The sequence below is a fragment of the Pelodiscus sinensis genome, chromosome Z, assembly GCF_052426305.1.
Source record: "Pelodiscus sinensis isolate ZL-2025 chromosome Z, ASM5242630v1, whole genome shotgun sequence".
Taxonomy (NCBI): Eukaryota; Metazoa; Chordata; order Testudines; family Trionychidae; genus Pelodiscus; species Pelodiscus sinensis.
This window is the reverse complement of record NC_143085.1, coordinates 34,572,795-34,600,538: the sequence shown is the minus strand read 5'-3', so window position 1 is coordinate 34,600,538 and position 27,744 is coordinate 34,572,795. Positions and strand designations below refer to the sequence as shown.

Sequence of the window (27,744 nt, the reverse complement as noted above, 5' to 3'; positions counted from 1 at the left end):
CAGCTCCATTCATCACAAAGACCATTTACACAAGTTTTTGAAATATTTGCACAGTGTAGTTTATATGAGAACTGAGCAAGGATGAGACAGATGCAACAGGGAGTTAATTGGCAGCAGTCTGAAAACTGTACACGAGAGACCAGTTTTGGAGCTGCCAAGGGCATGAATGCTTATTAGGTTATTTCTGTGAAATCAAAGGCGGGCCGGTGGAGATTGGGCCAGTTTCTTTTCTTCTAGAATCCTTCCAAAGATCCTAGCAGCTTCCATGGCACATCCCCAGTGGATGGTGAGTCCAAAGCCTCCATGGCCATAGTTGTGTATCACCTACAAAAGACAGATGGAAAACTCACTGCAACTAAATGCCGGGGTTCACATGCCACAGAGTAACCCTGCAAAATAGGAACTGTCCAGGAGGGTTCCAGGCTAGCAGGCAGTTACAAGTTCTAAGGCACAGAGAGCTTCACAGCTGGAAGACAACAGCACGACAGGGCCTGGACTGCATCAGTCCACAGTAGAATTGGATATTAGGTAAAAATACGTCCCCCTGGTTGTTTTTCCTCTTTCTCGTCATCACCTGAAAGTGATTAAACCTCTAAATGCAGCAAGCCAGCTCTATGGCCTGGCATAGGGGCGCCTTTATGTAGCTAAGAGCTATGGTGGCAGTTTGCCAGGAGCCTGGGGGGACAAACCTGATTTACAAAATGGAGCACCTCACCCCTGACCTGTGTCTGCCACGAAAGCCCCGTGTCAGAATCACCTTCCTGACCACAGCCACACTTTAAATCTAGAAGCCTTGGCTGTGCCAGTGAATTCACTCACCGGTGGTCTGAACTAGGGGATAAGTTCGATTTAAGATACACAACTTCAGCTACGTTAATTGCTTAGTTTACATGAAGTATCTTAACTCAACTTTTGGTGCTGTCTACACTGTGGGAAATTGACGGGAGCACACTCTCCCTACAACTCCCCTTACTCCTCGTGGAAGCAGGAATAACCAGCACCGACCCAAGTACCCCCCTCAGTTCAAATTAGCCTGTCTTCACTAGACCTGCTAACTCAAACCCCGGAAGATCGACTGCGGCTGCTTCCATCTTCTCTGCAGTATAGACATGGCCTCATTGTGAGTTCCCTCCCTCCTCATATACAGTTCCAGAATCCTGCTTGGAGCAGGGAAACAGCTGATCTTGGAGTGGTTAGCAATATGTTGTTCTATTTTCAGTTTGAGTCAGCAGTCTCCTGACTGAAGTCAGGATAGCCTTGACCACAGACAATTCAAGCCTGATCCAAAACCTACTGGAGACAAGAGCATCCTGTTGAGGGCTTCGGATCAGCTCCTAAATGGCTACCTTTAGTACATCTCTTTGCCATTTAGAATCACTGCAGCAGGCACCGCACTTACAGTCGTGCTCCTGCAAGTACAAATTGTGATGTCCAATTTTTTATTTGTGCCTGCCAAGGTATATTACTTTGTTTCAGCAGGACAATGACTCAGGGTCAGGATCAATATCTAACCTGCTTACTTCTACCAAGACAGCGTAGGGTGGATGTGATGATAAAAGAACAGAGTGATCTAAAAAATTAATTTTAATCCTGCAATGCTTTGCACAAGCATCTCAATTAATAAACTGGTTTCTTTCCAACTTGGAATAATTTCCAGCTCAACTGAATATATTTTAATCAAATTTAATTACATTTCACGGCTGCTGTCTCTGTTAGAGCTTTAATCTCTTCCGCAAAGCTTTACACACGTATACTCCTAGTCAAACCACAGAGTCCCAATTTTATAGTCTACCTATGAAAATTAAAATGAAATCACTGAGGAGTGATTGAGGCATAAAAAATGGTGCTGCCCAGAGGCGCGTAAGAACAGATGGCACATTTAAACTTGGATTCCTAGAGCTCCTTTATCACAAGATGCTGTCAAGCAGATGCATTTCAGGGGATGTTATCCTGGTGAACTTGGAACACAGAGGCCAAATTTTAGAAATTAGAGCAACCTAGGCTAGTGAGCGGGCTGCATGAATGGCCCTCCTTCATCTCAGGAGGCCACAAGGTTGTCGTAACCAAGATGATCTCCTAGGATAAGCTAGTTTTGCAAATAGCGCTTGTGTAGCTAGTATTTGCAGGTTGTGCCAATGGAACTGTAGCAGTGCTGTGAATGGATGCAGAGGAAGCGCACAGCTCTCACAGTCAGCGTGGTGTCCAATCAGCACTCACCTCATGTCACATTCCCTCATTTTCTGTATGTGTCATTATAGTAATACTGGTAGGGAAAAAACCCTGCACAGACAGAAACAATGGGAATTGGGCAACCCTGCGTGCATGGGCAACAGTAAACAACATGTTTCATGGGCCACACATAGAACACTGATGGGCTGCATGTGGCCTGTGGGCTACAAGTTGCCCACCACTGAATTAGACTGCCTAAAATTAGATACCTAACTCCGCATTTTGGCATCTATATGAAAGGGGTCCAGTGGTGCCGAGTAACTACAGCTCCCATTTGTTTATTTTTACAGTTTTGTGCCAGATTTCAAGTTATTAACCTGCCCACTCAGTCACAAGATATGTTTTAAACTGGAATCACAGGAAGAAATCTGAGGGTGGATGACAATTCTTATGACAGATGTTCCATGGTCTTTAAATTGGTAACCTGAAGAATGACCCTAACCAGCTGCTTTAGGTTCAGATTTTCATTACAGGAGATATGAAGTCCACATGCAAAAATGCCACAGGCTTTAAGCCCCAGTTTTGTGTAATCCACCTCTTTGTGTGCACAGCTACTTTCAGCATTAAGGGACTAGGTTCAGCACAAAATATGAGCCACCTTGCATATTTTAAGCAGAACTGATCTTTTTAGTCTGCATGTAAACAATTTCAATGTGAGTGGAATATTGATGCTTCATTATCATCATAAAAACAAAATCTGCTAAATTAGTTTTGCTCTAACTGGTTATTCTGCAATAGTGAAACTGTGTGGTTGATTTGACTCAATGTATTGCTTTGAGTGCTGTTACTCTGGACTGCAATGGATTTCTACGTACAGAATATTATGTACCTCTGATTTTAAAGATCCATGATGAACTACTTCCCTTTCCAATCGAACTGTGTAGCGCACAGGGCGTAAGCCACTCCATTCATCCACAATCGTTGCTTTCTGGAAACAATAACATATCACCAGTTTTAGCTGTTAAATGTCAGTAACATCATTGCATTCAACAATCAATTGGGATGAGGAATTTTGTGGACCATGTCTGCTGGGAACAAAACTGAGTCTGCCCTACTAACACAATTCCCATAGTCCAACCAAGGGCCATGAGACAGGAAAAACTTTTGACCCGGACTAGCCTGGGGTGTGTGAGAGCCAGTTTCACAAAGGTGAAAGGTTCTATGTCTTATTCTGAGCTGTGCAAGCCAACCAGCAACCTGAGCTGGTTTCCATGCTGTCCCATGGTAATCTGGCAGCATTATCCCAAGCCAATGCCACATCTAAACTTCAGACTTTACTTAACACGGCACTGCAAAAGGATATGGGGGACCATAACACAGCTAGCATCACATACTATCAGATGTGGGCCTTGCATGCCAGTTTAGGTCTGGTGCCAGTTTAGGTCTGTGCAGTGCTTCAGATCGTTGTGATGAAAGAAGCCTCTCGTGGGGTATTCTACCCCTTCAAGGGCCAGCCTAGAGCTGACAGTCAAGACAGCCTGGGAGCAATCAAGGAGCTATCTGTCCTGCCTCTGAGGCTGGACTATATAAACCAGAAAAAGAAGCTGAGCAGAGAGAGAGAGAGAGCAGGGAGCAGATGCCTTACTGGCTTGTATGGGTGGCAGACCCTAATCACTGGGCTGACCTGGGCCTTAAAAACTTTGGTTGTTGTACATCAGTTTGGTTGCTGTGACTCAAGGTTTTGTGGGAAGGGGGTTAAGCTGTTCCTCCCTGGAGCTGATGCCTAAGGGAAAGGGAGAAAGCCTGCATGCCTCCCAGGAGACGAAGGGGTCTAAAACCTCTGCAAGCTGGGATTGCTTGGAAGCCTTTTTAAAGGGGACATGGGCTTTTCTGTCAGCTTGGTCTTGACCTCCCTCTTCTCAGTTTCTGCGGAACTACTACAATTGTTGAAAGTTCATGTTTACATAGTAGCTTAATGGCTAATCTTGAAATACTGGGGCAAAACAAAGTGCCCAGAAACATAATATACAAGTGCAGGAGCTGAGAAAGGGGAAGTCAAGACCACACCGACACACGTGTACATTATGAAATGCCCTCATGCTGTGTCTGACACTGACCCAAAGCTACTTTGTGTGGGACATGAAAACAATGGGGGTCTCCACTGTCCAGCTACACTGTCCTGAAGAATTTGAAAAGAAGATGGCCAGGACTTTATAAGGAGAGATCATCTGAACAAATCCAATCAGTCCTTCCAGTTTGCCAAAGCTGGACCTCCCATCGCTTGTGTGACCGATACAACAATTACACTCAGAATTTCAGTTTCAAAACGCTTCCCCAGAGAATCCTGCCCAGCTATGGGGAAAGTTCTCCTTGTCCCATTGTCTAATACTCTCATCGCCATCATGTACCACAACATGCTAGTCAGCATTCTCTGGCCACGGCTGCTCTATCAGCCTCGGACGAGGTAACATACCTGGAGACTAGGGATCAGCTTGCAGCAATTTTCCCAAATTGATTTGTGATCCTTGGGGTTGTTCTCTTCATTCCAGTTTCCTAGCTGAAATATCCCTCCCAAGGTTACTAGCTTGCTCCTGGAACATGAGCACAGAGAAAGGGTTTTCAGTGAGGTCTCAGCAGTGCCCAGGTACCATGCCCTAGGAAGCCATCTGTGAGGGAGTGGAGGAAGGAGGGCCTGGCATCCCAGGGGTTAAAGAAAGCCTCTGGACTCAGCTAGCCTCACCTTGCTTTACTCACAGCCAATGCCAGACCTGGAGGTATGAGAAAAGGAAGGAGCCTGGTTCCGTTTGCGGCTGACTAGGGAGGAGGTTTGACCCAAATTCAGAAATCTATAGGACACAAACCAGAGCCTGTCTGCTCAACAGCCATGGGAGCAAGTCCCGCATCTCTGGGGAAAGGGGGAACCTACTGAGAAGCCCCAATTAAGGGGAATTTGGACAGTTGAGGCCACATCCCAAACTTAAGGACTGGACTAGGCAGGGGCTTGGAGTTTCTGGGCCAGGTGCATGGGCCTGCATCCCCTATTTTTTGCCTGCTTACTCTGAAGCCTAGCCAGTAAGCTACACAGCTGCCAGGGACCAAGCCACAGCATCTATATTACTAGCAACTGCCCCCTCAGCTTCTGTACCTTTTGCAAGGGAAACCCGACTGGCCCCACCAGGACCAGACACTCAGGGCTGTTCAACCTACATGTTGGTTAGTCAGATCTAGTTCTCCTCCAGAAGCCCTTCCAGCCAGCTGCTCTGTATCTTTGCCAGTGTGCACTTAGGCTGTGTCTACACTGGGAAGTTTTGGTGACAAAAGTGCTGCCAATGTGCAAAAGTCACCAGAATTGAAAACTGGCCAAACTGTTTTTATCTGCCTCCCATTTTCAACATTTTATGGCCACATTGCTACCTCCCTGTTAGCAGATAGAGCAAAGCAATGTGTCTCGCCAGCCTTCCTCCTGCAGCAGCAGTGAGCCTTCTGCTGTGTTCTTAGCAGGGCAGAGCAGGATCATTCCAATGATTTGCTCTTTGTTTGTTCCCCAAATAGAGCAGCTCACTCAGCTGTCAGATACTTCCCAGAGCTTTGAAAGAGGAGGAGTGCCTGCCTACAAGGCAGCAGAGATCACAAAACCCAGAGAGACGACCCATCAGAGCAAGCACTGTGGGATACTGGTGTAAATCAGTACTCTCAACAAAACAAACAATAGAGTCCACACTGGCTCAATAAATGTAGGGGGAAAGACAAAAAGTCTCTTGCAGACATGGAAAATTTTTGTCACCAAAACTGGGTGTTTTTCCTGACAAAAGTTGCACTGTAGTTTTGTCAGAAGAGTTTCCCTGTTTTGTCAACAAAAGTTAGTTTTCTGTAACAAAACATGCCAGAGTAGACAAGGCCTTCATCTCACATACTCTCAGAAATGGTAGCATTATACTTTTGTGATTGTGTAAACTGTGTGTTCTCCCTGGAACTCACACTTGGTGTCCAGAGAGCTTCACAGTTCACGGTTATTCTATTCTGTTTCCCTGGGAAATCTGCCTTGTCCACCAGCTAACATGTCTGAGAGCTGAAATAAACGAACTGCAAAGAATTACATCTGTATCTGGTGATAAGAAATCACTTGTAACACTTGACCTGGGAGCTACAATTGTTCAAAGTTCATATTTACCTAGTGGTTTAATGGCTAATCTTGAAATATTGTTACAAAAGAAAGTGCCCAGAAACAAAGCATTCCAGTTACAGCAAAGAACACTCTCCTTTCCCAAAGCTGGATCAGGTCTCTGTTCTTCAGCAGAAGTGTAAACCATGCAACAAGCGTTTTTTTATTCTCAGGCTCAGTTCTCTGTGGATGGGTGCAGCTTCTGGAGTCATGAAATTAGCTTCCAAATCACATGAAAACTCCACTTTGGGAGCTGTCAGGGCTAATCCCCATTCTGGCACTCTGAGTGCAGAAGGTGAGGTCCCACAAAGACTTTAAATATACCTTGCCGCTACAGGCACTGATTACAAAAACTTTCCCCAGAATCACAAATGCACAGATCTTTTGGGGGGGAGGGGTGCTGCAACTATCAAGTGCTTTTTTATCCCTACCGGAGTGAACACATGAATTCTCCCCCAGCAGTATCCCAAGCTTTTCTGCCACAAGAGAGCTTGAAAAAAGAAAAGAAACAAACAAGCTGCAGTATCTGTAGCTGACCTCTCAGTCTGAGGCATGTAGACACATACTGACAGATCGACCTCCTGTACCTCCCAGGACACAAGAATCAAGTCATCACCTTAAAAAGTTATTTTTATTACAAAACAAAAGATAATCTTGATAAAGGATACTTGTTTGCTAGATGCTACAGAGCAACTAAGGACAACAAATTGAAACAGAGAAAACATCTGGGAACAATGCTTAGCTGGTAAATGGGGAGGGGAAGCATAGATTCACACAGAGCAGTTCAAACCAAATCACCAAATAAAGAAAATACCCTGATCACAACTAGATTCACACTTTCCCTTTACTTACTTCCAATCTTTTCTTGGTTCAGTCCACTTCCATTCCCCAAATTCCTTGGTAGTCCTGTCAGTGCTGCCTGGGTTTAAATCATTCTGAGTCTCTCAACTCCTGGTTTAACTCTCTCCCACACAAAGAAAGCAGGCAGGGAACCTATATCCAATTCAAATTTCAACCCTCTGGCTACATCTATACTGCAGCCTTCTTCTACAAAAGCTTATGCAAATGAAGCGCAAAGCAGAATATCACCGCACTTCATTTGCATAATTAATTAGCAGCCGTTTTTGTGCAAGAGGCTTTTGCACAAAAATGCTGCTAATTAATTATGCAAATGAAGTGTGGCAATATTCTACTTTGCGCTTCATTTGCATACGTTTTTTCAGAAGAAGGCTGTGGTATAGATGTAGCCTCTATCTCGACTGGTTCTCCTGGCCCCCTGGCCAATACCCTTGCCAGCTACCTGAGTTTAATCCTTTAGTTACCAAGTGCTGGACAATACTCCTCCTGTTCATTACAGGAGCTGTGCAGGAAGTGCACATGTAGGATGTAGGAAACTAAGATTTTAGATGTGCCCTGAGACCATGGACTGACAATCTTTGAATTCACCTCAGCTAAGTGACAACTGCGGGATCAGGTGAAGATTTCAGAACTTCACACTCATGTGGGGATGTTGGCATGCTCAGGGTCTGTCCCAAGGGCTCATTCCTGGTCCTATTAGTCGTTAATGGAAGCCAGTGAGGTAGACTAAGGAAATGGCTGTGATGGATGGAGATAGTTGGTCACAGCAAAAATGACCCAAGCTGCCACTGGCACCTTGCAACATGCCTCCCATTGCAGCTGAAATGCAAAATTCTAGGGATGTCAATGTACTAACCTGTCACAGGTCCAAATCTGGTCTCACTGAAGTCAATGGGATTGTTAACATTGACAGGAATGGATGTGTAGCTGCTCAAAGGACCCAGAGCTGGATGGAGTGTAGGAAAAAAAGCCAGCTCCACACACATCTGCCAGGGCATCAGTGGAAGCAGGGGGTGCTGAGCACCTTTCAGGATATGGCAGCCGCTGCAGTTTTGCTGCAGTAAAGGTTTGCTGGCCAGTAGGGTTTGCCTGTTCGTCAAGCGCCATGCAAGTGCAACGAATGCTTCTTGGTGTCTCCAGCTCCTACCAGACCAGGAAGCTCCAGAGCCAAACACAACCCTTGCTAGACCAAGGGGAGTTTAACTGTGAACTTGTGCATGCAGCCTTCTAATTCAGTATGGACCCTGAGGTGGGAATTGTCTTGCTTTTTCCACGCGTGGCCATGGGTCTCCTCCCACCCACCTAGTAAAAGGAACATCAGGCAGGGAATAATTCCAAGCTCTGGTTTAATATTTAAAGTGTTCTTCTCACAGGCTTGCTCTTGAAGGGTTTCTGCATTATAGATGCCAATGGGGACCCCAATGGGAGTCTGCCTTCTGTAAGCACTGTTGGTGGAAGCATTACTGAAACCTGATATATCCCAGGACAGTCTCACTGTTACTTACCCAGGTATAATGTACGGTGAGTTATAGATTCCAGATTTAAGATCATGAGTCAGGACAAAATGCTTCACCCAAGGGGCCAGGACCTAAGAGAGGAAGGGAACAGAGCAATGCAGATCGATAGATAGTGGAACTGAACGTCTATGGGTTTCAACTCTGGAGAGTTGAACTGGCCAAAGAAAGACAACCCCTGACACACAAAGGAAGAAATAACCATTCATCAGTGAATTCCAGGAGTAGGGGCCCTGGCATGCAATTTCTTTTGTTACATTAATATTATATTTATACCACCTCATCAGCATTTCTTATAATGCAGTGTCAAGTCAGAGGGATGGATGGATGGTAGGTAGATAGATGGGGGAAGGCGAGTACAGGTTGGACCTCCCTGGTCTGGCATCTTCGGGACCTGACTGGCCCCGGATGAGGGATTTTGCTGGACCAGGGAAGATCATTTCTGGTCCCCTCCTCCTCTCCCCTGCTACTGCTGGCTCCACCCCTGCCCTGCTGTTCTCCCCTCCCCCAAGCAGCCCAGCTGAGGAGTGTACCAGGTTTCCCACCCCCCTTCTCCTTCCAGCCCAGCTCAGCCATGTGCCAGTTCTCTGCCCCCCATGCACAGGGCTTCCCAGCTCCGCCCCCTGCATCATGCCAGGCTCCTGGTCCCTCCCACCCCCTGCAACACAGCGGAACTCTCTGATCCTGGAACATCCATAGTCCAATGCTGGACAAAAGAGTCCCAGTTTATAGAGGTGCAACCTGTTTAAGGGCTTCCCACCTCATATTACAGTGTTTTTTCATAATAATAATAATAACCCTTTGATACTTTGGCCAAGGATTTCACAGCATGGTACAAATCTGAACAACTGGGCCTCACGCCACCATGTAGTGAATGAGAGAAGAGAGGTCTAGGGACCAGCCCTCAGCAGAACCAGGTTTCTTAAGCTTGTGCTTCAGCCAGCAGACCACACACATTCATACAACCCGTGACCTGGGCCTAGTGAATCCAGACATTCTGCAAAAGAAACAGCTGTCTCTTTAAAGTGAGCAGACAGATCACGGTTGCACCCACGGGGGTGTTTGCCCAAAATTTTGCAAAAAGTAGGCCATGTAAGGTGTCAAATGAAAGTGTATGCTCTGCTGATTCTATGTATGGAACTCATGTACTTGTACGATTTTTGTATGTGAAGTTATGAACAGAGCCAGCTTTAGGCCGATTCGCCCGATTACCATGAATTGAGCCCCGCGCCTAAAAGGGCCCCGTGCCCTAAAGCCAGAGGGCCCCGCTCCCTAAACTGGGAAGTGTGCCGGGTGTGCTGTGGGAGGGAGCGTCGGTCCTGGAGGAGGAGCATGGCAGAGAGTTGGCCCATGGGTTTGGCTGGAAGGTGGGGCTCTGCCCTGTAGCTGGGAATTTAAAGGGGCTGTGAGTTGTTTGTTTGTGTGCTGGGTTGTGGTTTTTGTTTTTGTTTTTGCTCAACCAAAATTTGGTTTGAATTGGGCCCCCGCACTTCCTAAAGCCGGCCCTGGTTATGAATATGGGCTTTATTGTATTTTAAATGTTCTCTGTCTAGAAGGGAGCAATGGGCCTAGACCGCCTATTGTGAGGAAGGATTGTTCAGTGAAAGGCTGTGCTAACTAGCACTGCTTCATGGACAATGGCTCTCAAAGTGGCCAATACACATCTGAGGAATGCGTCTGGAAACCTGCAAACCAGCCAGTGCCTCATGGCTACTTGCATGTGAAACACAGACTGGTCACTTTATCATGTGACCAGCTCCAGTTTGGGAGACACCAGGAATATAAAAATCCCATGATGCTGTCTCTATCTTGTCTTCAATCCTGCTTCTGATTCCAGATGCATCCTTGCTAGGTACAGAGAGCCGGGAAGGATTGCTGACCCATCCTGACACAGGATGTACACCAGAGACTTTTAAGCTGGCAGTTTGTAACATCTCTGCCAAGAACCTGCATCGAGCACTTGGTGGATGCAATGTATTCTCTTTAACAGTCTCACTCTCAACCTTTTACTTCTTTTATTAATCAACCTTTAGATGTTAGATTTTAAAGGATTGGCCCAGCGTGCTGTCGTGGGTAAGATCTAAAGTATAAATTGGCCTGGGACTGTAGCTGGTCCTTTGGGCTGGAGAGGATCTGTTTGGAGTTGGTGAGATTGGGTTTTATAACCTTTCACCTGTGTAAGATCTGGGTCTGATTGTGGCACAGGGAAAGCTGGGATGTCTGAGGGGTTTTGCTTGTGAGGCTTCCTGCTGGCCAGATTGGCAGCAGAAATGCTCTGTGTGACTGGTTTGTGGCCTATATGGGAAAAGTCTCCAGTTGAGGGCTGTAAGTAGCCCTGGTTTTGAGCAATTCATTCCCTCAGTGGTGCCCAGACCTGGCCTGGTCTATTACACGCCCCCGCCACCCTAACATCATCCTCACCTTTATAATTTGTCCTCGGCCTGGCATTAAGCCCGGGTCTGGCTGCAGGTCCCCTGCTCGGACCCCTGTACAGTTTATGATAACGTCCGCGCCCATCTAACAAGGGAGAGAGGCACATTCGTGAGCACAAATGCACACGGAATCAGGATCTGCTGTCCCCCCTCCTCTGACGGGCCCAGCCAGATGGCTCTGCTAACTGCCTGAATTCCTGTGTGCAAGTAAAGGGTTTAACTAAGGCCCAGTTCACCCAGCTCATTTATATTCTCCTGAGCGCTGGGCCTGCCCCTTCTTGCAATGGAGAATGCACAGTCTCATCGAAGGGTGCAGGGTTTGCCTGAAACAGCCTTCTACCCAGGAATAACGAAGGCAGCTTCTCTTCCCTGACTGCTGCATTCTAGTGAAAGCTAGTAGTTCCCCACAACATGTCCGAGCAGCTAGCAGATTACACACCAGGCAGGGCTGGCCCAATGGTTTTTGGTGCCCTAGACAAACAATGACTTTGTTGGCCCCCAGGTCAGTAATTTGTGGGGAAGCAGCTGAGCACTGGTGTGGCTGCTCAGGAGAGATTCTGATGCCACCCAGCTGATTCACAGAGTGCCCACAGCGAGGTTTGTGTTTCTACTGGAGGTGCACATCTGCACAGGCCTCAGGGCGCGTGAAATTTATTCCACATGTGGATGGAAAAGATAAGCAGGAACATCAGAGTTTGCACTAAAGCCCCTGCATGGCTGGCTCTGCTTGGCAGGGAGAAGAAGAGGCTCGTGTGCTGATGCTGTTCCCCCTTGGCAGTGCAGAGCAGTATTCACCGGCAGACGTTTCCCCTGCCGCTTTCATTGGCTGGGTGTGCTCCTTAAGGCCTGGTGCCCTGCCCAACCACCTAATTCACCTCTGTAGCTGGGCTGGCCCTGATACCAGGTAGAACTGTTGCTTCCCCAACAGCAGGGGCGGGGGGACCATGGCTGCTGTTAATAATGCATTTGTGCTGGGAACGGAGGGGTCTCCCCTACCCAAGGCAAATGCTCTTCCTCTCCCCTTCCCAGACTCAGGAGTCTCTGGCTTGTCTCTGTAAATGTCCAGCCAGCCCATCCCTGGCAAATTTTCTCCAATTACATTCCCAGCTAACCTCCTGGAAGGATTCAATCTTCTTATGAAAAAACTTGACTCCTCTCTTCTTTAACCTTTTAAGATCAAAGTTCATGTGTTAATGGCACCTAACAGCAGTTGGAAAAATACACCCAGAGTCTTTCTCAATGGCTCTTCAACAGGCTTCAGTCATTACCTCATTCCTTTAATGCATTGGGGACACCACTAATTGACAATCCAACTAAAGCAGATAGCATACACTGGACATTCAAATGGCTCATTTTAAAACAATAAAAACCCTTTTCAGTACAGAAAAGCTACAGGGGCTGCAGTGATGCCCCATTTCCAGTCATCTTCCTCCATTTTATTTATTTTCATATACAAAATACAACATTAAAGAAAGCTCCATTAAAAGAACACTAGGAAAGGGGCAAAGTCAAGCACTTCAAAGTGAGAAAATGCAAGAATTGAGGTTGCATGCAGAATCAGAACTCAGCCCTTTCTGCAGCTGCATTGTGATATAGTCTTTAATTATATAGTCAAGTGATATTTTTTCTTAATTTTTTAAAGGAACAAACTGATAAAAGAAAAAGAAAATGATCAACTGGATCCCATTGATACCTGATTTGTATGGATTTTTTACACAGAGGCAAAAAAACCAACAACCCTATTTTTCCCTAATTTTATCCTTGGAAATGGCTGAATTGTTTTTGCTAAAGTTTTCCCAAAATAGTCAGCCTGAGGCAAACATCCAGCATGGAAAATTTCAGCCCAAACAGGTAAAGCCTGGCAAAGTTACAAGCAACTGAAAACAAGTTCTTAAAATGAAACGTGTCAGCCAACATTAAACATAGGCTGTTCTACCACCTAAAAGGCACCCAGCAACTTCGTGTTTAAAAAAGAATCTTGAATAATATTTGCTGGTTTTCCCCCTTTTGACTGAATTAAATTGGAATTGCCACAATTATTTAAAAGTAGGCTCATGGGTGAACTGAGCAAAGAAAGCTGCTTTTTATTCACCTTTAACTCTGCAGATTACTGCACAAGTCTAACAATGGGGGGGCACAACCCAACCATGGCAGAACAGAAGATAAATAATAGGCTGAAGCAAAATGCAGGACTATGTAGCACTTTAAAGACTAACAAGATGGTTTATTAGATGATGAGCTTTCGTGGGCCAGACCCACTTCCGCCCACGAAAGCTCATCATCTAATAAACCATCTTGTTAGTCTTTAAAGTGCTACATTGTCCTGCATTTTGCTTCAGCTACCCCACACTAACACGGCTACATTTCTATCACAAATAATAGGCTGGCACTCACCTCTGGGTAAGCCAAGGCAAATAGCTCTTCCCTTCTAAAATTAGTGCGGTGTTAAACCAACCATAGCTGAAATCAGAGAAGGAGAAAAATGGTTGTGCAGTATCATATGATCTAGTCTTACTGTTGCAAAATTGCTTTCCAAGGTTCCATCTATTCTTTGTACACAATCTCTGAAATATTTTTAGCCAAGGAAGAAGCTGAAAAACTCATGTGTCCCTCTGTTCTGTCTTATCTGAGCGGATTCCAACTTATTTATGGAGAAGAGTGTCCAGTGACAGCTCTATGAGAAGACAATAACACTTAGCCCTTACCTAGCCACATCCACTGAACTTGTTACATTAGCCCTCGTGGCATCCCTGGGAGACAGGCATACAGTTGCCCTTAGAGGGGCATATGATACATGGAAAGATTAAGTCACATAGTGGGACAGTAGCAAAGGCTGCAATGAAAACAAGAAGTTCTGGGTCTTTGTCCCCTGCTTGTTGCTCTAGATCAGGTTACAGCAACATCCGGCATGCATGCCATAAGTGGCATGCAAGATGACTTTCCATGGCACGTGCAATGAATGGGCTTCCCTTTGTTCTGCCTCCCCTGCAATGGGGAGCCAGCACCAGCTTCCTGCGGGCAGGGAAAGGGGGAGCCTGTTCATTGTGCGAGCCTGCAGACGTAAGACTGAGCGCGGGGTGGGAGGAAGAGTCTAGGCACATTCGTGTACTGCTGCAGTGTACGTAACAAGGCATGATGTGTGCGTCGTCTCTGTTTGCAGAAGCAGAAATGACGTACGTCAGCTGAGCCACCTCTCTTAGCAGTATGGCCCCGCCCCTTTCTCTACCTGGGGCGGTGACTTCATGGCACGTTCCTGCTCCATCACAGCTCTTGGGATGGGAGCCAATCACAGCCAGTGGGAGGCAGGGGAGAAGGAGGTGTGTGCCCTAGATTATGCTGCTTCTCACTGTCTTTACATCTCGTACCCTACACCTATTGTAGGGTGAGATGCATGGGATCCCTAGAGGTGCAGGTATATTTACCCATGAGTGTTACCAGTTTCTGTAAGCTAATATGCATTGTATAGTACCTGTAACCAGGGAAGAGTTCAAGCTCCTTCAGTGTCAGATTCCTAAATCCCAGGACAATGTCCTTCCAAGGTGGTTCCTACAGAGGAGAAAATGTTCCAGGTTTGTTAATGTTATTTAATCACTATAACGCATTCACTGGGTCCATATAGATAAGCATAGGAGGGATGACACGGGACTCCAGGAGGAGTCTCTTGCCTACACTGACTCTGTGATGTACCCCATGCTTATGAGAATTGGCTTATGAATATGAATATGCATAGTTCGAAGGTGCTTTAGACAGAATACCTCATGTAACCTATCAATTCTAAAAACAGGACTATGTAGCACTTTAAAGACTGTTTTTTGTTTCAGCTACACCAGACTAACACGGCTACATTTCTATCACTATCAATTCTAATGTCACTGTCTGCTGGATCTGTATATCCTAGTTTGGAACATATCTCATTCTTGCTTGTGAAGTTAGAAATAGGAAGTGTGGCTCTATTTATAGTTCTAAATGTGTTAATGAGACCCATTATTGGTGCCCTGGAAACTTAATGACTCAGTGATCCACTCAAGGACCTGTAAACAGCCTTGTTTGTCCTGTGAGCCCAAACGGTGATTGGTCCTATGAAGACAGGTGATCATGCCAAACAGGTACTGAAATCCATCTTGGACCCAGTAGTTTTTCATGGGGATGGGAGATACAAAGCAAAGTCCAAGGAAACGTCTATTTAAGCAATGGGAAGCCATCAGTCCTTTCCCTTCAGCTGGCTATTGAAGTTGCCTGGCCCACCCTAAGAGGATACTTACACAGAGAAACACAGATTTATTTGGGGGTTGGGTTCCTGGATGCTGAGCCCTCAGAACTGTGTCCTCCCAGAATTGAAGTGGTTCAGTGGATCTGGCCCAGCCTGGCAGGGTGGTGGGGAGCCCCAGAGAGCGAGAAGACGGGCATCAGTGGCATGATCAGCACACTGGGGAATAATCCCAGGGGGACTTTTGTGATTGCAGCCCACCATAGGAATGGAGGGCCAGACTCTCTGCTGGTGGAAATCATCACTGCTCCACTAAAGTCAACAGAGCTACCTATAGTTTTCAGACACACAATTTTTTTTCTGCCATTGCAACACATTTGTATAAACAACTTAATTGTAGCCAGGTGGGTAATGAAATTTCGGGGTGTAAAAAGTACAAAAATAATAAAGCGCTGTAAAACTTAAAACAAAAATTCAGTTTTCTCCCAATTTCAGTGGTGTTGACGTATCCCCCCAGACTTCTCTCAAGTTCTCCTAAGGGAGTGGTCCGCAAGGCTGTGCCCGTGGGCGCCATGGCGCCCACCAGGGCACTTATGTGCGCCCGTGGAATGATCTGGGCCGTCCCCACCCGCAGGCGCGTGGCACATGCACAGTGTTGGCCCCGGGTGCGCGGCGCATAAGCGGCCCCTGCCCTAGGCACACGGCACATGGATGGTGCTGGCGCTGGGCGCGTGGCACATGGGTGGCCCCTGCCACGGGTGCACGCAGCGCGTGAGCGGCCCCGCCCCCAAGCGCCCGGCAGCCCCGAAAGGTTGGGGACCACTGTCCTAAGGGTACTCGTTCCACTGGTTGAGAAACACTGCACCAGAGGATGGCTAGCCGTGCGTTTATGTTTCCATATTCTGGAGACCCCACAAATGCACAAGTTTGCTCAGTCAGACTTGGGCCATTGAACCTTGGTCCTTTTCACCCATATCAGCCTACCGGAACTGGCTGTGTAAAGAGATTGTAGCCAGAAATTAGGAAGAGCCCCATTTCCTCTGCTTCTGGTGAGTTCAGGTGTCCGCAAAGGTAATCAAATGTCTCTCTGTTCCAGACCCTAAAAGATAATGTCACACGGATTTCAGAAGGCATCCTAATAGCAGACTAAGAGCATCCCAACTTTAGTGCCTGTACCGGCACACCCTTCCTATGAACATCATGCCTCACTCCTGTGAGTAGTTCCTTCATCTGATGGGCATCTACCCATCTGAGTAAGGGTTTGCAGAGCTAGACCATGCTATGCATCATCGCAGTGTTAGTACGGATTTACAGCTCCAGAGCTGTAATTGAATGGAAGCAGAGGGAAGAGATGAACTCCTTGGGGATTGTAAATGGGTGGAGAGGCAGGTGGTGGGAGCTGCACAGCGGAAAGCTCTGACCCTACGGCTGGTGAGTTGGTGAAGGGCAGAGAAGAGGCTCATGCTAGTCAAAGCCAGGGAGAGGGGCAGGAGGCAGGCAAGGTTCCTAGAAGTGATGGAGGCAAGTCCACCAATGGCTTTATTTAGAAAACTGGCAAACTGACCACAGCTCCTGGTGGAGTTCAGATGCCAATAAGTCAGACTGGAGAGGGGGGATGTCTCCTGTATAAGGGGGTGCTGGAGTCTGGAACTGGGGCTAGGGATAGCTACTGGGACTCCAGCCAAAGGAAGTTCTGCTCCATTGATGCCCTGACCTCAGTTGAGTACCGTAATTAACTGTAGTGGGATTGTCTGTCTGTCTGTCTGTCTGTCTTTCTGCAATATGGCCCCTTCAGAGGCCGTGTGTGATCTCTGGAACACTCACATTCATGAAGCAGAGTGCTGGCAGGAGAGGTGGAGACCAGTTTCAACACTTAACATTCCCACCCCTCCCAAGCTGGCAGAAGGCAGAAGAACTGGGTTTCCTTCCAACCAGGGATCAGTAGAGTAACAAGTGTGACCCGCATGGCGGGGAGGCAAATCAGATCCTCAACAGTGCTATGCCAGGCGAGAGCCCCTGCCAAAGGCAGAGCTGATGGTCCTGAATACACAGCCAGGCTTTAATCAGGACGCTTCAATGGCCATCAAGCTGAATAGCAGGGAGATGAAATGAATGACTCTCCATGCAGACTGGGCACAGCGGATTAGGAGAACGGGAAGCAACCCAGATCATACTCGCCTTTCAAAGCTTTCCAGCCTTCATGGAGGCTGGTTTGCAGATGACGAGAGGAGTTGATTCAGGGTATAATCAGTATTTAATTACCCCCCACTGGGAACCTGAATACATTGGTCAGTATCACCCGGGGGCTGGTGCAATTTGGTATAGTGAGGGGGCTGAGAGCCACTGAACCAAGCTGTAAACCCTGCCTACGATGGAACCCGCTTCATAGCAGGCAGTGCTGCAGCCCCACTGCCCCTCCCCTGCAGCCATGGTTCCTGGCCTATGCTAATACCTGCTGCTTTCTTGCCTGCCGGGTGCGGACAGAGTAATATTACAACAGCACGAGAGCCAAAGCCACCTATCTCACCTCTCTTGAGTGTTTCCCTTATCATCCAGGTAGGGCTGCCACAGCCCTGCCGCTCCATCGCTGGTGGTGAGCGGCGTGTACCGGTCAGCGTAGACCTCTATTTCCAGAGGCTGGATGACTGAGTGATACTGATCACAGATGCACAAGGCTGTTGAGAGCCCGATCACTCCTGCCCCGATCACAGCAACACGCATGGCAGCGTTGGGTCTCTCCTGCAGGGCAAGATAAATTAATCCAAACCTGAAGACCGTGGCCAGGAAGGAAAGGAAGCCAAAGGAGATGCTTGAATGGGCCTGGTGCATCCCAGAGGTGCTGAGTGGGCCAGCTATCCTGAGAATCCTCCAATGACAACAGGAGTGAGCCAGTCTGCAGTGTCAGCAAGCCTAGCAGCAAAGGGGTTAAGCCCCATTTCTCCTATGGTAAAAACAGCTGGTGAAAAACAGCTGGTGACTCACCTGTCTGGCCCAAGTGAGGATCAACACACCCCAGGCCTGGGAAAGGAGCCTTGCAGTGCTGGATTTATGAACAAACTAAGTAAGATACAGGTGAGAGCCTCAGGTTATGAAGGGCTTCTAAATACAAAAAGTTGCTAGTTTTTATCTGTGCCTATGTGCTGGTATAGATGCAAATATTAAACCTTATTATTTCTACTTTCATTGTGCTTTCTCTTAAAATAATACATGTTTGGTAGATACTTCTTTTGCTGTTATATATATTTTTCTTTGTTTCTGTAATTTCCATTTCCATTCATCCGAGGAAGTGGGTTTTACACATGAAAGCTCACAATTCTATATATTTTGATAAGTCTCTGAAGTGCCACAGGACCACTCATTTTTTAAAGTTACAGATTAACATGGCTCCCCTTTGAGAAACATTTTTGGCAATGCTATGGGGCCTCTTTATCTTGACATATCTTGGGACCTCCGCAAGTCTTAACCAGCCCTGCTTGTAGAAGCTTTCCTCACTATTCACCTGCAGGCCTTGTGTAGACTAAATCACATCCTCAGTTATCCCCACCCCTGGCTCAGTTGGCAACCTGGGCTGAGGAGCTCTTGCACATTATTCCTGGACATATGCCCAACTATACTAGGCCATGCAACTCTGAAGCAGAGCAGGTATTTAGCAAACTCCTCCTCATTTCAATACCCAGGATGCTCTTCCAGCTCCTCTAGTACTGTTGGCTTGAACCTCTGGCTGTAGGCAGAAAGTTGGGCCTGTGAGTCGCATTCACCACCTCTCACTTCCTTTGCAAACCCAGCCAATCCTCCAACCACTGGAGCTCGCTTCTAACAAGAGAGTTCTTTGTGCTCTGGAATGACCCAACTCAGCTCCTGCGCCTGCATTTTGTAAAGCATGCTCCCACTTGCCATAGCTTTTGTTGCTGAGTCCTTGTCCTAACCCAGCAGATTCCTTTGTAGAAAGACAGTTTAAAAAAAACCCCTAGAAACGTTGGACATTTTCCCAGCAAAGCTGATGCCAGAAACAACAAAGGGAAGAAAGGTTTCATTGTGCTTGCTTTGCAGACTTCCCCTCTCAGCTTTGTTGATGTACCTGCAGGCGTGCCTGCACATCCCAGCCCAGGGGAAGCCCCCACTGCTGCTCAGGTATTCCAGCCTCAGTAAGTCAGGCTCCTAAAATTTGTGTCTCTTCCTGTATATAAACCTTAACCCTCACCCTTCCCTTAAAATGCTGACAGGTCAGGGATGAAAGGGTTAAAGTGCACTGTCTGTCCACTCACTATTGACTGGCACAATGTTCCTCTGCTTCTCGTGGCCAGGATACAGCTGCAGCTCTTCCCACAGACTTTCTAGAGGAGCTGTTACTGCTCATTGCACTTTGGCCAACAAACCTCTCTCTTCGGGGTCCTGGCTGGCTAGCTCCATGAGCAGCTGCTGCTCCCCAACCTGGCCCTAGTGAGTACTCCAGCACAGACATGTGGGCAGACCAGTGTGTGTGTGTGCGCACCTGTGGATCTTTGTCTGCATACATTTCTGCGAGCGCCTCATCACACTTTTGAAGATCAGCCTCATCTTTTCAAAAAATGTGAATTTACTTGGTGACTAACCTGCATTCCTAGAGCCCCCTTCACACGCCTGGAACATTAAACCCTGGTGTAGAATCCCACTCCTTCCCACCTGCTTTCATTACTGTGACTGATGGTCTGATCCGATAGCAGAAATTATCATAATCAGCGGCCTATTGGTCCCTTACAGCCCCGGCCCCAGGTTGAGGACAGACTGCCCCGACGACACAAATTGAACAGATGGCTTTCTCACCAGTTCTCCAGCTGGTCAATAAATCACAGAGATGGACAAATCCCCCAGACTAACCTGCAGAGTGATAGGTCCCCAAGAAGGTTCCTAGATCGGCAGGGAGAGCTGCACAGAGCCTTCTGCACACACGCTGTTTATTGCGAAGCATGAACCGTACAGTCTGAAGGTCAGTCAGTGGAGTGGGGCGGGGGCAGAAACAGCAGCATCAGCAACTCTCTCCTAATAGCTGGGCAGTAGGTCAAAGTCTGCCAGCTAAGGTGACACTGGTGGGGAGATAACGTTTCACAGTCCTGGTGGACTCACTCTGTCCAGATACTATAACTGGGATCTCCTCCATGACTGGCCATTGCATTGTTTTTTTTCTGAAAAGGGAAAGGAAATGGAGTGACAAAGCCTTCTGGGACTCCTGAAGGGGTGGTTACTGGTCACCACTGAAACTTTTCATTCCTCTGGCTGCAGAGAGAGGGAATGGGAGGTAGTTGGTAGTGCAGGGGGATGGGAGTCAGGGCTTTTGCATTCTCTTCCTGGCTTGGCCACAGGCTTCCTTCAGGACCCAGGGTGTGTCACTTAACCCACCGTGCCTCAGTTTCCCCTTTTGTAAATGGCAATAACTCTTCCCCTGCTGCACATGGGGGTTGTGTTTACCAAGCATTCTGGAATCCCAGCTGGAAGGTGCCTCATAGCCATGTCCCAAGTGTTAGTAGCTGCAGGGGCTCTCATACCATTGGGGTCTTTGTGCTTGGCTGGCCCATGGCCATAAGCTGGCACATACAGTAAGCCAGAAGATAGTGTACTGCAGCCAAGGGTTGCTTTCCTGTTGAAGTAGGGAGGACAGGTCAAAGAAGTGGTAAGGAACTTAGGAGGGACAGAAGCCCAAATACTGGGAGTGGACACTTCCCTGACGGCTGAGCTTGTTCCTGAGAATGCCATGTGGGCCAGGCCATGCTACATAGGGCCGCCATGCACAGCTAATGGCTTTCCCGAGATGACCTAAAAAATCCTGGACTTGCCAGCTGGAGTAGAGCAGTAAATGGTGCATGCCGGATCCAAAGGCCACAGAAACAGCCACCCAATGGGGAATAGTTCACTCCTTTTTTCCAAACGCAGGGAATGTTTTGCTGCTCTGTCTCCATCCTTTCTACTTGTAGCTGTGGCTAGTGGTGGAATAACTCTCCAGTGCAGCCGTGCCAGTGCTGCTGGGAGGGCTGGGAAACAGCCAGGATCAGGTGTGGAGGGAGGAGAGCAGAATGAGTGACTTGTTCTCCTCAGGGGAACTGCTGCAAGTATTTACTTAGCCAGGGACCTCACTCTGCCAAGCAGACTCCTCTTCCTAACATGTCAGCTTCCTGTGAAACAGCTAGGACCCCACAGCTTCTAGGAAACTGGTTCTCAAACCAGTGTGGGCTGCATATGCAGCTCTCTCTGGCCAAGTCTATACTAGACCCAGAAGGTCAGCTTAAGGCAGTGGTCTCCAACCTTTTTACACCCAAGATCACTTTTTAAATCTCAGAACAGGCGAAGATCTACCGCCCCGCCCCTTCCTTGAAGCCCCGCCCTCTCTATTCTCCTCCTGTCCATCACTTGCTATCCGCAGCCCTTACTTATTCACTCTGATAAACAGTTTAATTTTAAATTATGCGATATATTAAATTAAAATCATGTGTTTATAGTTATGAAATAAATGGTCTGTTTTTTATTCATGCTATTTAAATCTAAAATGAAGCATTTATAATTATACATTTTGTGGGGACAGAGTTCTGCGGCGGGGGGCAGGGAAGAGGGAACAGGGTGCTGGGAGGGCAGAGGACAGGGTTCTGCATCGGGGACAGAGTGCCAGTGGGGACAGGTTTCTGCAGCTGGGGGACAGGGTGCCAGTGGGGACAGGAATAGGGACAGAGTTCTGTAGCGGGGAACAGGGAAGTGGGGACAGAGTTCTGTGGCTGGGGACAGGGGAGTGCAGACAGCATTCGGGGACTGGGGACAGGAGTGGGGACAGCGTTTGGGGAGTAGGGACAGCGTTCTGTAGCTGGGGACAGGGGAGTGGGGACAGAGTTCTGTGGCTGGGGAGTGGGGTCCAGTGGAGGCAGAGAGTCCCCTGCATCTGCTTCCTTCCAGGATTCCCCCCCCCCGAGGGAAACCAGCGCGTGCCTGCCCCGGGGCCGACCCCCACCCCCCGTGGTGCAGGGAAGCCCCACGCGCACCTGCCCCGGGACCAACCCCGCGCAGGGAAGCCCCGCGCGCACCTCCCCGGGGCTGACTCACCCCTCCTGTGCGGTGCAGGGAGCCGATGCTCCCTCCCGCAGTACATCTGGCAGAGCAGCTAGCACACTTCCAGAATCGCCGGAAGTGGCACTAAGCTGCGGGACTTCTGTCCATTCCTGGGAAGCTGACACTACCTCCATTTTCACTTGAGGTAGGTACTGGGGCTTCTCGGGGGTGGGAGGGAAATGGGGGCGGGGCGGACAGGATGCCTCGCAATTGACTGGTGGAGGCCTCGATCGCGATCGACCTGTTGGTGACCACGGGCTTAAGGTATGTAACTCCAGCTAAGTAATTAACATAACTGGAATCAACATATCTTTAAGCCGAGCTTGGGTCCATCTTCACAGCAGGAAATCAACAGGAGCATTTCCTTTACTCCTCACAAACTGAGGGATACTTGCGCTGATCGGGTGAGCCCTCAGCATTCTATTTAGCAGGTCTTTAACCTCTGAAGATAGGACAAGAAGCAATGGGCTTAAATTGCAGCCAGGGTGGTTTAGGTTGGACATTAGGAAAAACTTCCTGTCAGGGTGGTGAAACACTGGAATAAATTGCCTAGGGAGGTTGTGGAAACTTCATCACTGGAGATATTTAAAAGCAGGTTGGATAGACTCTATAGATGGTGCGTGGACCTGCCATGAGGGCAGAGGACTGAAATAATGACCACTAGAGGTCCCTGCAAGCAGGATCAGAACGAATGCATTCCTTTCAGGTAGCTGGAATGGGAAAATAACCCTGGTTGTGTCTATGCAAATACAGTTTGCTTCTGATTTGCTTAGATGTGTTAGATATCCAGCAGATGGAGTGGTATTTTGGTCATTGTAATCTACTTAATTTGTGACCCAGCACCAGCCATGTTGTATCAAATGCAGGGATAACTAGAATATGGTTACCAATGTTTGTAATTTTGTGGGAATACAGAAAAGTAGGAAGGGGATAAATTATTCCAAATGAAAGGGCTCACTGTCATCAGAAAGAATCTTGCTAATGCAGGGGCTCAGAGCTATAGGAAGCTAAGGGATGAGCAAAGGAAGATATACATAAATCATGGTATGCCCTGTCCGGACTAGTTTGACCTGGCCCCTTCCTCCCAAAAAGAGCTAAATAGGTGTCATAAGATGCCTCTCTTCTTATGTTAACTGTGTTGGAGTTGTGCTACCAGTTGAAATTATTTGTGATGCACAACAGAGTGAACAGGATGCAAGAGAAGGGTTGGGCATGTGAAGGGGACATTTACATTGCTGGACATGAGAACCTGAGAGGAAAAGGACATTGCCCAACCTAATTGGGCTTGGATCTTTACTCAGGGTTTATGTTTATTAAAACTGTTTGGGGTGTTTTTTCAAATGTACACCAAGTTACTTCACGCCCTTTTATTAACAGTTACTTTTGTACACTCAGACTCTGTGCGTGCGAGTGGGGAAGCATGGCCTCTCAGAGGTGCCCAGAGGTGGTGTGTGAATTCCCCAGGTTACTAGGTGGGGGCTCAAGCCAGTTCTGTGTAGGATGGATGAAGAGGAATCTCTCTAGACAGTGAACCCAGCCCTGGCTGCTGCTGGCTCCACATGGCAGAAGAGTTGCGCAAGTGGCCTGCAGCCTGAAAACTACTATTCTAGAACCTGTTTATTCAAACCCACCCTGTCAAATCTCTGAACACTACAGATACAGTGAAATGTGCCCCACACAAACACACAAAGCAACCATATCAGACAACCATCTAGTATGAGTGAGACCTTACCAAATGGCCAAAGAAAATAGTCCTGGAAACTTTGGGGAGATTTCCAAGTGGCTTCTAACAACAGGAGGTTGCCTTTAGAAAAGGGATCAGTCCATAGGGCTAACAGGTGACGTACATTTATGGCATTTGCATTTTTATGTTGGTTTATCCTACCTAACAGGTCATCTGAACAGCCACCAGTATTAATGTGAGCTGGAGTGGCATGTTGCCTCCAAACATTGGGCAAGTGGCACAAGCATATTGTGTTTACAGAAGGCCATCCTACATGCTAATCCCTAGAGACCTGGCCTGAACTCTGGCTTACTGCAGATGGAACAGTCTTTCCTGAGAGTGGCTGCACCGCTGTCTTTTCCAGTTTGCATTTCATATTTTAAGAAGGGACAATCTGTCACAGTGAGACTCATTCCCTAATGCAGTGATGCTCAAAAAGGCTCCCATGTCTCTTTCGAGCAACAGAGGACAAAGGATCATAGCTTGCCAAGCAGATTCGAAGTGGTGCGGAGAAGTACCTCTTTGACTTGTACAGCATGTTTCATCTAAAGATCTCTGCGCTTTAAAAATGTAAGTTAATTAGTCTCCCATCACCTGTGTGACATCAGTTACCATTATTAGCGACCTCAATTTATAAATAGAGAAAACAAGGCACAGAAATTCACACCTAAGATCAGACAGCAAATCAGTAGTAGATTGGGGAACAGAACACAGGAGCTCTGATGCCCAGGCCTCTACTCAGAGGCTATGTCTAGACTACACAGTTCTTCCAGAAAAAGATACACAAATTGCAAAGCACAGTTTGCATAGCTTTTTCTGCTTCTTTTTTTGGAAGAGGCTTTCCCGACATTTGGCCCATCTACACTGGGCCAAATGTCAGGAAAAAACCCTTTTTCAGAACATCCTTTCTGCCTCGTAAAACAAGGTTTACAGGAATGCCGAAAAAAATGTATCTGCTCTTCCGAAAAAAATTTCGGAAGAGCAGTTGCATTCCTTGGACGCAGCAGAGTTTTTCTGGGATACCTCTGGTCTAGATGTACCCTAAGTGACAGACTCTTCTCAATCCTTCTCTGGCTGGTAAAACCTATAGTCTCACCCTTTGCCTCAAAGACTGGGTCACAATGTAGCTACCCATAAGGAAAGAATGAGGGAAGCATTGGAAGCATACAGTTCTGGGGTAGAATTGCTGCAGACAAAATTTTCAGTGAATATTCCAGGCTGTCAGTAGCCTTTGAAAATAAGTACCAAGGAAACAGAAATGTGGACTGTACTCCTAAGCAATGAAACTTAAAATAAGCATATGTATGGACTCCTGGCGTAGGATTTCACTCTGAGTGGATGGATGAATTTTTTTTCTTAACCCAAGTGGCTGATCATTTATATATTGGTTCCTATAAAAAGGAGCCATCTCACAAAAGCATTTGAGATGCTATATGCTAATGAAGATGAAATGAAGATGGGCTCAGGGCCTGGAAGAATCCACCTCCAAACAATGTGAACAAAGGAAACGATCCAAGAAAGGACAGAGACGATTAGAAGAAAAGACACAAGGTGGTCAGAGGTGGCTGGTGGGAACAGAAAAGCCTTGCACTTGGCTAAGAAGGAGACATACAGCCATGTGGCTATGCTCTGCCTGAGGGCAATAGAGGGTCCAACCCCTCAGCTTCTATGTCTTGGTCCCCCCCACAGCCAATGATGCTGTTGATGGTCAAGGGCTGCTGTGTCAGATGGGCCCTGGAGCTGCACATTGATGTGTCCAGTTGTTATGGATGAATGTTCCTGTCTCCCAAGAGCCACCATGTGGAGAGACGCAAGTGCCTGCGGTCTACCCTTCTCCACAGCCTCCATAGGAGACAGCCAGTCATCATTCTGAGTTCAAGAGCATGCTGACAAGACAGCTCCATGCACGTCCTTCATCAGAGCGTACCTGCCATCACCCAGGAGCACCAGCTGGTGTATGGTTGGCTGACAAACATTGGGTGCAGGTTTGATCTGGGGAACACAGTACTGATGATGGAAAGAGGGAATTGAGGGTGATCTCTGGCTCTCAGACATCCAGGCAGGACAGAGCTTTGGGACCATACTTAGGGTCCTCCCTGCTCCTGGATGCACAGACTGCAGCAGTGGTGAGGGATGTTTTTCACCAGCTGCTACTAACCTGAAGCCAGGGAAGCACCTTGCTGCTGCCTTTGCTTGTTGCTCAACCTGTGGATACCACAAGGAAAGATAGCTTTGCTATGCCACCAGACATACTGCTCTAGTCTCTGCACCAAGAAGGGCTGATTCATATGAACCCCTAAGCTTCAGATGCCTTGGAGAGACATAGGGGAGAGGCATTTGTTCCAGGGCCTAAATTATTAAGGGCTTTTCATGCAATCAGTAAAGCCTCTTACACTAATTACCCTATTACTTGTCTGCCTTTTGCTTTTGGCACTGCTGACCCCTCACACTTTCTCTTGTCTGGCAATTATACTTTTCCTTTCCTTGGTGCCAAGCCTCTGGTGCCATGAAAATGCTTTACAGGCATGATGTATCCCGTCAGCAGCACCGGAGAGACGTGGGAGAATCAGGGAGGTGGAATGACCGGCCCCAGGTCACACAGTGAGTCAGTACCAGAGCTGGGAAGAGAGATGACTACCCCTAACTGTTAGGTGGCACTGCATTTTTGCTAGGTTGGGTCTTCAGCATGAGATGGTCTCTGGTCTAATGGCTGCTCCGGATGCTGACACTTCTGCTCTGATCACATGGGAAGCTTCTTTTTGACTTGATCATGCAGTTGTTTATATATTTCATGCAACATTTTTGTAGCAATCCCCTGTTGGATCAGTTCCCTCTGACCACCCACCTAGCGCTCCTGAGGCAGCTGTGACTCAGATCTCGTGAGGAAAAGGTTGATAACGACACATGTGAAAGAGAATAATTTTCATGCCTGTCTAACATGGGGTGGTAGGGTGACTGTCCTCAGAAAGGGTTAAAACAGGCAGGAGGGAGCCTGAACATAGCCCAGGTCAACCAGGGAGAAGCTTTTAAAGAGCCAATCAGGGTGTAGCTTGATAGGGCAGCCTTGTATATAAGGATCTACCCATCAAAAAGCATCAGGTAAGCCCTAAGTAGGGAAGGTGCAGGACCTGGTTCCTGGAGAAGCACCTTCAGGAGAGGTGTTCAGGGATTACAGTGCTGAGCAGTGTCAGGTCACTCACCACAGCAGCAACATAGCTGGGAACTAAACACAAGTCTCCTGAGTGCCAGCCCAGCACTCTATCCACTAGGACACACTGCCTCCTCATTAGTCAACACTGGTCAGTGAGTGGTTGCTGTGAACCTACTTCAGCCTATGGGCTCCATTTGTCACGATTGTTCTAATTCACTATCTGTGCTCTGACCAGTTGTGCTCTATTATAGGATGACTCCATAAAATGTTCCAAGTGTCTGTCATGTTTCGCAAAGGCCGGTTCCCATGAACATCTGTGATACTTTCTCATTCCACAAACTGGTTGTGCAAATATCCACAGGGAATAAAAGGAGCAGTGAATACTGTTCAGGTGCATTCATAGGGCTTACTTACATGAATGTTTGTGGGTGCTCTGGAGTAGTATTTACCTAGCTCTAGC

At 47.5% G+C, this 27,744-nt stretch overlaps 1 protein-coding gene across 4 annotated transcripts; it reads right to left on the bottom strand.

The window, feature by feature from the left end:
* Positions 1-34: 34 nt before the first annotated feature.
* DAO (D-amino acid oxidase) lies at positions 35-27,744 on the bottom strand. 4 transcript variants are annotated; one of them, XM_075898789.2, is made up of 11 exons: positions 27,699-27,744; positions 17,870-18,081; positions 16,327-16,441; positions 14,605-14,681; positions 13,530-13,595; positions 12,248-12,302; positions 11,125-11,220; positions 8,695-8,777; positions 4,643-4,760; positions 3,059-3,157; positions 35-324 (listed from the first exon to the last, which is right to left on the bottom strand). In XM_075898789.2, the coding sequence occupies exons 2-11, from the start codon at positions 18,061-18,063 to the stop codon at positions 193-195; spliced, it is 1,035 nt and encodes a 344-aa protein (XP_075754904.2). In that variant the 5' UTR covers positions 18,064-18,081; positions 27,699-27,744; the 3' UTR covers positions 35-192. The 4 variants fall into 4 exon arrangements, with proteins under 4 accessions (XP_075754904.2, XP_075754903.2, XP_075754902.2 ...); XM_075898788.2 differs by lacking the exon at positions 27,699-27,744 and adding an exon at positions 20,146-20,360; XM_075898787.2 differs by lacking the exon at positions 27,699-27,744 and adding an exon at positions 20,200-20,357.

Coding starts and splice junctions, on each gene's coding strand:
- DAO (XM_075898786.2), bottom strand. Junction 14,682..16,326: donor TCTTTACACAGCCAGTTCCG/GTAGGCTGATAT, acceptor TCTCCTCTGTAG/GAACCACCTTGGAAGGACAT. Junction 12,303..13,529: donor TTGCCTTGGCTTACCCAGAG/GTGAGTGCCAGC, acceptor TGATCTTAAAAG/GTTAAAGAAGAGAGGAGTCA.